This window comes from Elgaria multicarinata, chromosome 7 (genome assembly GCF_023053635.1).
Source record: "Elgaria multicarinata webbii isolate HBS135686 ecotype San Diego chromosome 7, rElgMul1.1.pri, whole genome shotgun sequence".
NCBI lineage: Eukaryota > Metazoa > Chordata > Lepidosauria > Squamata > Anguidae > Elgaria > Elgaria multicarinata.
The window spans coordinates 97,086,211-97,097,599 of record NC_086177.1 but is presented as its reverse complement, the minus strand read 5'-3'; the positions used below and the strand labels follow the sequence as shown (position 1 = coordinate 97,097,599).

At 45.8% G+C, this 11,389-nt stretch overlaps 1 protein-coding gene across 1 annotated transcript; it reads right to left on the bottom strand.

Moving 5' to 3' along the window:
• Positions 1-7,751: 7,751 nt before the first annotated feature.
• Positions 7,752-10,403, bottom strand: LOC134401232 (inhibin beta B chain-like). The gene is made up of 2 exons (XM_063129982.1): positions 10,085-10,403; positions 7,752-8,473 (listed from the first exon to the last, which is right to left on the bottom strand). Exons 1-2 carry the CDS (start codon positions 10,401-10,403, stop codon positions 7,752-7,754), a joined length of 1,041 nt encoding a protein of 346 aa, XP_062986052.1.
• Between the last annotated feature and the right edge of the window lie 986 nt (positions 10,404-11,389).

The following is an 11,389-nucleotide window of genomic DNA, read 5'->3' as shown; positions in this document are numbered from 1 at the left end:
TAGTTGAAAAACAAAAGTGTACTGTAGAAAAATGTGCACTTTTAAAAATGCACATTTGAGAGAAATGCACATTTTCACCCTTTTGAGCACAATCCTATGTATTTTCAGACAGAAAAACGTCCTATAACTCCCAGCATCCCTTAGCTAGCCAGGACTTTTCCGCATAGGATTGTGACCTTAGTCAATGGAGGGAAAATGTGTGTCTGTGTGTGCACTTAGAGAAAAAAAAGCATACCCAACTGCACTTTCCCATTTGAACAACAACAGTAACAAATAAGCTCACACAAAAACTTTTATGAGCTCAAGCTCAGCTGATCTTCCTGTCCCTAAATAGCAGCTTCAAAAGGCATTTTTTTCAGGATTACAACTGGAAAGGAAAAGGTTAAACTCAACTCCCCCTCCCTGTCTGCTGTGGTCCAGATAATGATCAGTCTCTATTTTCTGCCCCTGACATCCCCCCTGCTGCCAAGAACTGGCAATCATGTTCAGTCTTCTGTGCACTGTTACACTTCATATTCAGGTCCGTGTTTATCTGGTCAATCTGAAGATTTGCTTCCTTGAGGCAGCCATTCACCAACTCTGTACTGAACTATTTGTCCTCCAATTCTTCAAGCAGAGTTATCTGAGCTTCCATGTCCCTTCCACTCTCCTCTAAGACAGTCTTTATATACTTCTCCCTCCTCTCCTGTCTCTCTTTTATTTTGTGGCCATGTCAACACTTCTCTTTTTGCCACTCCCTCCAGTTGGCCAATCAGTTTTCCCACTTTCTGATTTTATGGCAACTCATGCAGTCGAAACAAGGACTGTAGGGTAGTTTTAAATTCCCCCAAGATTATACCATTTCTCTACATATTTCCCCCTGAAAACTTCGGTAAAGAGGGCGCTCCATGAAATAGGGTAAGGTCAATGGTGTTTGCACCCAAATGACTGAATCTGTGCCCACCATTGTCAACACTGTGGTTCAGGACAATATCCTTCAGTTCCTATCTCCTTCTCCTCATAATGCTGCTGATTTCTCTCCCTTCCTTCCCTTTTCCTCCTTCAATTCACTCCTTCTGCCTCCTCTCCTTCCAGCTCCCTCTTTCCGCTCAACTCCTCTTTTCAACCCACATTTTGCTCTCTCCTCCTTCCATTCCATGCCCCTTAAACTCTCCTCTAAGACAATCTTTACGTACTTCTCCCCCCTCTAGTGATAACATGTCCTCATGTATACTAATGATCCCATTACTTTCATCAGCTCTCTGACCCACACCCACTACATTATTGGATCAACCTGTTGGAGGAACACCTTTGTTGGACCTCTTGGAGTGCCTCCAACTCAAAGTCAACCAAGTGTCCCCTTGCTTTCATAGGTATCCCAAACACTGGACCACACGATTTCCAACTGGGATCCCCTTGTTAACTTTACAATTGCCTTCCTCTATTCCAGGACAATATCCTTCAGTTCCTTCCCCAGATATTGCCCAGGCTTGCTGGCACTCTGGCACTCTTTTGTCTCTACATCTTTGCCTCCAAAGGTGTGTCACAAGATTTGTATTCAGACTTCACGGTACTCTCCATTTCCTGTCATTGTACTGATACTCAAGTTGCTGCCACTCATGTTCAGTCTTCTGTGCACTGTTACACTCCATATTCAGGTCCGTGTTTATCTGGTCAATCTGAAAATTTGCTTCCTTGAGGCAGTCATTTACCAACTCTGTACTGAACTATTTGTCATCCAATTGTTCTTCAAGCAGAGCTATCTGAGCTTCCAAGCAAAGTGTTTCCTCTAAAGCCAGAACTTCTATGCCACTGCGGTTGGCAATTTCATCAGCCAGTTCTTCCCTCTTTGCTGAGTCTACAACTTGGCATGTTCAGCAGTTGCCAGTTCCTCTTGCATTTGAACCATCTTTGCCTCCATATTCTTGAACTTCTCTTCATTCTCTTTGGCTTGTACCAATATGTCTACTCTGAAGTCACGTGCATCATCCAGCTCTCTCATGTAATCTTTCGGCTCTGTTAACTTGTAACGTCCTAATCTAGAATCTTTTCCAAAGATATCCCAAAGTTTTGTGCTAATTTTGTGCTGTTTTGTGCCATGAACTCTGAGTTTTGTGCTGCCACCAACAGCTGTGTATTGATACTTCAAGTAGGGGGGTCTGGTGGATGAGAAAAATTTCATATTCACAGATCTTCTCCAAACTGGTGCCAAAAATTAGTGTTAGTTTTGTGCCGTTTTGTGCCATAAACCCCGTTTTGTGCCTCATCCTGAAATGTAAAAATGACATACCCTTAGGTGTGGTCTGGTGAATGAGAAAAATTTCATGTTCTCCGATCCACTCCAAACCAATGCCAAAGTTTTGTGCTAGTTTGGTGCTGTTTTGTGCCACAAACCCCGAGTTTTGTGCCGCCCCAGGAAGCCTGGGAACGACATACCCTTATGATTCCATGTAACCCCAGATGATTCTAATGTGGAAACACAAGAGAGCTCATTGACAGTGTCCACAGATCAGACAGAACAAAACTCTGTTGGCAGCTGTAATGAAGGAAGTAATGATCAAGAGTACAGCTGCAGTGAAGAGCGCAATGTTGATGATACTACACAGCGTAAAGATTTCACAATTTCTTTTTCTAAAGAGGAATGGACTATGATTTCACCAGAACTGGTGACATACAAGTACAGGAAAAGAAAGCATCTTCACACCTACACTATTCTGAAACGTAACATGTGGACTCATCATATACACAATCACGTATGGTTGCATTTAAAAGTGCCATGTAAAATACTGGAGGGAAAGTTGCTACCTCTGACCAAGCAGAACAATATTTGAAAGTGAAAGGAGACTGCACGTTTTGTAATGCAAAACTAACTGCATGCATGAAAGATGCCCCTCTGTCAGAAGGACCAGCAGTAACGAAGTGCACTTATATAGGGAGATTCAATGTAAACCATCCACCAAACTTGAAGAGGAAATTGTCTGGAGCTGCACAGGAACAAGCTATCCAAAAATGACAAATGATCATGTCAGCAAGTGCTGTATGATGCCTTGAAGCAGATGTCCTAATGTCATTTGGCGACCCTGAACCAAGTCAACTTCCTACCGCAACAGTACTGCTTGCGGCTAAATGCAAAGCTCTAAAGACTAGGCATGTGCTCCGCTCCTATTAGAAGCGCAGAAGCAGGAGCAAATTGGCCTGCTCCGCCTTGCCCAGAGGCGGAGTAGAAGCGGACCGCGGACCCCTAGAAGCAAGGCAAAGAGAAGCGACCATTTTTCGGAGCTCCTCTTTCAGGCGGACCGCTCCGATCGCCATCTTGAAACATTTCGCCCATAGATAACTGGGTTGTTTTTGAAGCTATCATTCTTGTGCTTAGACAGTCGTGGATGGGGGTCATTTTGAGACTACTCTCACCTCTCTGCGTCGTGCGGGTCGCGCACTAGAATTTTTTAAAAATCGGGTCAACAAACAGGGACAGCGTCGGTCAAACGGCGGTTTTCGCCCATAGGATTGCATTGCGGAAAAGAATCAGGGATAACTGGGTTGATTTTTAAGCTATCGTTCTGAAAATTCTTGTGCTTAGACAGTCGTGGATGGGGGTCATTTTGAGACTACTCTCACCTCTCTGCGTGATGTGGGTCGTGCGCTAGAATTTTTTAAAAAGTAGGGTAAAGGCGGGAAAAAGATTACCTTTTCGATTGCTGAGGGGCAGAGTCAACTCCCGGTCATGATCACATGATCCCAAAGTTGGAGGAGGGGATAGGCAAAACAGGTAACTTGGGATTCTGGGAAACTTCTCTTTCTTAGTCTGAACGGACTTTTCCCAGTGTTTTTTAAAACAGTAGCCCCACCAAATGCACAAACACAACCTGTGAAATCATATACTAAGCCAATAATAAGAGATAGAAACACAGCACTGCTACCCACCCTAACTTAGGGGAACAACTGAAAAGATGTGGTGCAAGGGGATGAGCTCCCCTAGGGCATCTCATTGTGGACGTGCCCCCACTCTCTCCTGTACTTGGAAGGCCATCAGAGCCTTCCAAAGAGAGTAACCCGGTGGAGCAATGCCTATCATGAGTTGAAGTGAGCGGTCGACTTCTCTTAGTGGTGGAGCGATGCCTATCATGAGTTGAAGTGACAGTTCCACTTCTTAGCGGTGGAGCAATGGCTTTCATGAGTTGAACGGACAGCCTTGCTTCTTAAAAGACTGGTCACTACTAGGACCAGTCAAATTGGCAGCTGCTTCCCCCTCCCCCGGGCACGTCCCCCTATTACTGGTAAAAGACAGATATAACCTTTTTTAAAAAAGTTCTTCTTGTTGTTTATTCAGCAACACTGCTGCTTTTAATTCCACCCCTCCTTCGTTTATTTATTTATTTATTCCATTTTATATTCATTACTGGCTTATCCTTGGCTCACTTCCTTATGCCCCCAGAAATGTCTGCTGCCTGCCTGCCTGCCTGCCTTCCCTCTCTCCTCCACTGCCCGCCTTGCAGGGATGTTGTGTGTGTCTGGCTTTGACTCAGGGGAGAAGTCCTTCCTGCGCTCACTTGGAGTTTTGGAAGTTCCAAATCCATTTTTCAAGTGTGGAAGAAGATTCATATAGGTTGATCTCTACTCCCCAATTCATGGCATGTTGGGATTTCCTTTGAAATGGCCCCATTGAGAGGTCTGCAGGTTTAAGCCCCGCCAAAAAACAGGGGATGATGGGACTGCCTTGAGTCTTGGCGTGCGGCGTATGTATCCCTGGATAAGCTGTCATGGTGGTGAGTTTGAGGGTTTTTTTTAACGTGCAAATTGACAGAGCTATTGGAAATGGGTATGAATGGGTGTTGGATTTTCATAAATTCCCCAAAAATCAGGGGATGATGGGACTGCCTTGAGTCTCGGTGTGCATATGTATCCCTGGATAAGCTTTCATGGTGGCGAGTTTGAGGTTTCTAACATGCAAATTGACGGAGCTATGGAAAGGGGTGTGAATGGGGTGCCCGATTTTCAAAAATTCCCCAAAAATCAGGGTATGATGGGATTGCCTTGAAACTTGGCGTCCATGTGGACACATGGATAAGCTATCATGGTGCCGAGTTTGAGGTTTCTAACGTGCAAATTGATGTAGTTGTAGAATGGGACAATTTGGGGTGAGTTAAGCCACGCCAAAAATCAGGGGATGATGGGATTGCCTTGAGTCTGGGCGTCCATGTGGACACATGGATAAGCCGTCATGGTGGTGAGTTTGAGGTTTCTAACGTGCAAATTGACGGAGCTATCCCAAGGGGTCTGAATGGGGTGCCCGATTTTCATAAATTCCCCAAAAATCAGGGGATGATGGGATTGCCTTGAAACTTGGCGTGCGTGTGTATACCCCCATGAGGTGTCATGGTGCCAAACGTGAGGTTTCTAACTTTCACAGAAAAAAAGTTGTTTACTTTTTTAGCTTTCAATGCAACCCTATGGGGGGGAAAAACGGAGCTCCGATCCGGATCCGGAGCTCCGAGCGGAGCGGAGTGGAAATGGGCGGAGCGGGGGCGGGGCGAAGTGGCCCATCCAAAAATCACGGATCTGCAAGTGAAGCGGAGCGGGGGGTCCATGCACACCCCTACATTCAAGAGGCAGCAGGACAACCATCTGTCCAGGTATACTTTAAGGTGGATTCCTTCCTTGAGCAGGGGGTTGGGTTTGATGGCCTTGAGCAGGGGTTGGGTTTGTTGGCCCTTCCAACTCTGCTATTCCATGATTCTATGGAAGGGAGAGAATGAAGATGGCCCTAACATTCCCAAAGATTTTTCTACAAATATTTTTCTACATTTTTATGAAGCGGAGTGGGGGGTCCATGCACATCCCTAATAGCCAGATCCCTTTGAATCCCCTTGGACAAAAGCAGTGGTGCAAAAAGTCACCACAGTAGGGCTTTCTCCCTCCTGCTTGCTATCTACGGACATAGAAAATGCCTAATTGACTGTTAAACAGAGATTACTGGACATAGACTGCCAGGAGCTCCAGGGAGCTACATGGGGACCAAGTTCCCCTCAGTCATTGGGACTACTAGGCCATTCCTGCAAAGATGGAATGCCATACCTGGGATGGCTAACTATCCCTAAATATAGGAAGGCATTCTCCTTAGCAAGGTTCAATGTTCTCCCCTCCAAGCTAAAAGAGGGCAGATTCAAGAAAATCCCAGAGAATGTTAGATGCTACCCCTGTAATGATGCTGTGGTGGAATCCATCTTGCATGTACTGCAGTTACTATCAAGAGGCCAGGAAAGACCTAATATGTCATATTACACAGTGTTTACCCAGTTGCTTTGCTGAGTCTCTTATGATTTACTTTGGGGCACCAAAAAGCCTTTTACTGAGCAAGAGGGGATCTACACTAGTATATGAAACATTGTTTTTACAGTGATTGAACATTTTGTTTTTGAACAATTTAAAACGTAGTGGTTTTTAAAACGTTTACTTATGTTTTCTCTTTCCATGGGAATGCATTCTTTTTGGCCACACTAAGAAAATAAATCCGTTTGTTCTATTTCCCCATCTGCCAATTTCCCCTCCCACTTCCTCTTCTCTCCACTTCAATTGCCCCTCAACCTACAAACAATCCACCAAGATGCCTCCCAAAAGTGAAACTGGAAGTGGCTGCAAAAAAGAGGTTTGAAAGAAAAAACAAAAACGGCTCCAACTTTGGGCACAGAAATTACATAAACACGCCCCCCCCCCCCCGGAATGCGATTGGGCTAATTAAGAAATACAGGAAACCAATTTAATACGATGAAATCAGCCACATCATACCAAATAGAATGACTTATTTCAGAGAATTTCAAAATAAAAACCAGAGAACAGAAAACAATAAAACATCACATACTATATGTCATGTGGCGTAATACTATGAAACGCACACTTAAAAATGGTAAGACACGTTCTAACTTGACTAGTGTAGATCTCCTCCGAGTCGCCACATTTTTGAATCTGGCTATTGTCATTAGACTACTCATGGATGTCTGATCAGCCCAGCACTCTATACTTGCTCTTTTCTTACACCACTGTCACCATAGAACACTGTACCCTACCTCAGGTACCCAAAGACTCCACGCCAGAATGTGAAACAGAAAGAACTTTTATTAACAATGAGTAAGGCTGTGCAGTTACAAAAGCTTAATGGTTTCCTCAGGTTCAATACTTGTTTGTTTCAAAACTGTTTCATCTGTAACCCTGCGTACGCTACCCACTAGCCCCCACTATCTCCACCCTTCACCCTGTCCCCAAAATAACAAAACATGTTGTTCCTACTCTCTCTTACTAAACCCTTACATATAAAGACCCAAATCCTAACTACATCATATAACTGGCAATGAACAGATGTCTCACTGCCACTGGCTTTCCTCTGCAGGAACCACCGTTGCTCTCTGAAAAGAGACCATGCCATCCTCCCAACACCCCCCCCTCCCAACTTGGACTGGAGCATCATAGGGCTCATTTACACCAAGCAGGATATTGCAGTATGAAAGTGGTATATAAAAGGCAGGAGCCACACCAGGCAGGATATAGTGGTATGAAAGCAGTATATGGTATGTGTCAGTGGGCCCCAACAATTGTCAGTGCACATCAATACCACTATCAAGCAGTAGTGTGGCTCCTACCTTTTATATACCGCTTTCATAGTGCAATATCCTGCTTGGTGCAAATGAGCCCACGGAAGTGCAAATGGGGGTGGAGAGGAATTTGTTCCATGTCCCTCTCTGTCTCTATCAAAGTTCCCTGCAGTGACAATCCTGTCCTTAGCTGCAACCACAAGCATCAACGACCATGTCAGGAATATTCCTCTTGTTGAGGTTGTAGCTATTGTCGTAGTAGAGCATAGAAATGGCCCCTCGCTCTGTGGGGATACAGCAAGAGTGAACTCCCCTCAGCGATGGGTCTTTGGATTTTAAAAAGTTGAAGATGAGGGATTGGATGGAGCTGGCTAACTCATGTTTGATACTCACATGAAAGGGGCAGCCCCCCATGCAATAGTTCATACGATAAGTTCGTGGGTGAAGGACCCAGTCGTCCCAGCCAAGGTCCTGGAAGTTCACATAAAAGTCTTTCCGGCAGCAAATGTCTGAGTTCTCATCACAGCTGTGGCTGCGCTTGGCCACCTGATGGCCAGTCCCTCGGATCTTGCCCTTAACCACCAGAAAGGGCTGGTGGGAGCTGTCATCGGCCCTCACCAAAGATGCGGCATCAGCACGGCAACCGACACACTGCAGCTCCAGGGTCAGGGTCTTCTCCTCCTGCTTTAAGATGTTCTGCATTGCTGGCATGAGGGAGAAGGTGTTCCAGCCGCTCCCCCTGCTCTCAAGCTGCTGCTCAGCCAGTGCAGCCTGACGATGCCCTGCCCGGTAGATCTGAAAGGTGATGCTTCCATGGGCTTTGAGGTACAGCCACAGCTGGGCTTGGAGGATGTGCATGTCTTGGCCATTGGTAGGGGTGAACTTGAAGTGGAGTAGTCCGGAAGGCTCTGTTGGAGGAGAAGAACAGTCAAGCTGAAAATCAATCACTGCAGTGCTCATTACAACCTGCTCCAGAACTCACCTGAGCCAGGGTCCTTCCACCAGCATCAGCAAGACGTCCATGCCTTGCCTTGCTCTTACTCCATATTCATTTGCTACATTTAGAACATAGGAAGCTGCCTTATATTGAGTCATATCCTTGGTCTGTCTAGGCCAGGATTGTCTAGGGTTATGGGGAAAATATATGCTTCTTGGAGGCCCTGGAAAGAATGCTGATTGGAGCATGTCATTCCTGCCCACCCCCCATTGCTCCAATCGTGTCCTTTAAGGCCTCAACTGAGTACTGCGGGAGCATTGGGAAAGTATGATTTCCCATGCTTCTTGAAAAGGCATCATCTCCCCACCACCACCCTGCTAATTCACATGACAGGGAAATGATATGCTTTCCGGATGCCCTGGAAAACATGCTCCCTGCCCCCCGCCCAAACTGAGTGTCTTCTTTTTTGGTTTCTCAAATATGGTCATCCTACCAATAGCTCACCAGGGTTTCAGGCAGCATTTTTCCCCATGGATGCTAAAAAGAGAGATCAACTCTGGTGCTTGATAAACGTGTTAAAAACTATTTTATTCTTTAAATCCAAAAATGCTCTGCTCAGTGTTTCGGACGTATCGTCCTTCGTCGGAAGCTGGACACAGTTGCTGTGCTAGCAGGAGCTACTGTGTCTCACTGCTTTTCTCACCTGCTGTACTGCTGCTTAAAAATACTTAAAAATACTTAAATACTTAAAAATGACTACTTAAAAATAGTTTTAAACACATTTATCAAGCACCAGAGTTGATCTCTCTTTTTACCATCCACACTTAGGCATACCGCGGTGTTTTCTCCCAGCCTTACCTGGAGATGCCGAGGATTGAACCTGGGAACTTCTGCATGCAAAGCAGCCGCTTCACCACTGAGCTACACCTCCTCCAGCAGTTTGTATCATGTCCCAGAACAACCTAGTCAAGCTGGTTATGCTGAGAGAGCATGATTTGTCCAATGGTGCCCAATGAGCTTACCTGAGCTCCTGGCTCTCACGTATAACCCAAATAATACCAATCATGATAATATGTTAATGTTATTTTTTGGGGTGCCTAAAAAACTGGACCATGTACAGAATATGCGGGAAGGCAGGCTCTGCTAGAAGGGGTTTACAATTCTGCGCAAGTGATGTATAAAATAATTAAGAGGTGAGGGAGAATATTGAAATTAAAATCTTTCCAAGAGTTCACACCATCTCTCCTTCTCTCAGCCCCCTCTATATCAAAAGCCATTCTCATCTCGCTCCCTCACACAACCATTTCCTCCACCCTTCCATCTTTGGTGGGACTGATCCATACATTAGGTGGCCAGCTGTACATTGCCAAAGAGCAAATGGATCACTTTAAATGACTTAGGGCGCAATCCTATGTATCTATGTTTAGACAGAAAAAAGTCCTAGAACTTCTGGCATACCCCAGCATGCCATGCAGTGAGCTGCACGGTGTTTTTTTTCTGTCTAAAGGTGTATAAGATTGTGGCCTTAATCTTTTTGTGCCAGAGCACTCAACCCCCTGGAAGAGCTATGGGGAGGACTTGCCTGTCCTTGCCAAACTAATGATCTCGTAGGGTTTCCAATCAGGTTGAGAGGAGTTCCCCGTCCAATTAATCTGGGATTCCTGCAAGACCTGCAGGGCGTTGGCCATGCCCACATGTGTGAAGGGCTGGGTGATGTTGGGGCGCTCCCTCAGGTTGAGTTTCTGCAGGATATCCTGCCTGATTGCTTCATACAGCAAGGCTTTCCTGTCTTCGGGAGATAGAGTGGGTGTTTCCTCCGCCCACACCAAAGAGGCCCATAGCAAGGCCAGCATGGCCAGAGGAATCCAGTTGCCCTGGAGGCTGTAGGGAGCAGGAGCCATGAACGAGCTGTGGTCTGTGGGCAGCAACAGGCAGGCTGGAAGGTTTCTTGCCACGTCGTGCAGTCACAGTCCCTGAATATCACGAGCTGTGCCTCTGTGGTGCACAGGGAACTTGTATCTTAGCTTTAAGGGTAGCAATCTGCCTTGGGCCCAGGACCTCTTCTTGCCTTCTGTGGGTCTCCCTGCTCCTTGGTGCCAGGACCAGCTGCTTGTGCCACGAGGTGAGTCAGGTGTTTCTCTTTCTAGAGATCTCTGCTCATGGACCAGCTCTTCCTGAGTGTTGCCCATCCAGGTTCCTCAGCTTTTATCGCTCCAGCAGGCAGACACGGCCCTGCCCTTTGTGCCTGTCTGATTGGCTGGGCTTGCCCAACGGGGGTTTCCTCCAGCTGGGGAGGGAGCTTGCGATTAGCCGGAGGGGATGACAGGTGTCTGGGCAGAGGGAGCACCACTTTTAGCCATGATGCAAAAAAAGTATTTATTTATTTATTTATTTATATAACACCAACAATGTACTTGAGGGTTGCATGGGATAGGGAGATAGAGGGGGAAGTGTCCACTGCCCCAAAGCAGGGTCACCATATGGAAAGGAGGACAGGGCTCCTGTATCTTTAACAGTTGTCCAGAAAAGGGAATTTCGGCAGGTGTCATTTGTATGCCTGCAGCACCTGGTGAAATTCCCTCTTCATCACAACAGTTAAAGCTGCAGGAACCCTGCCCGCTTTTGTACCTGCTCACTCTAGCTTTACTGAAATTCCTTTTTCTATACAACTGTTAAAGATGCAGGAGCCCTGTCCTCCTTTCCATATAGTTACCCTACATAACCTTCATTGCAGGTTCTATGCAATTTGGGGTAAAAAAAAAATCAAGCATAAAAGCTACAAAAGACGACACTCTGAAAAACATACATATATTGGAAACTTAAAAGATGATAAGTCTTTTTACTCCAAAACCCATGTGGAATACAATAAAAGCTACTGCAATTATCC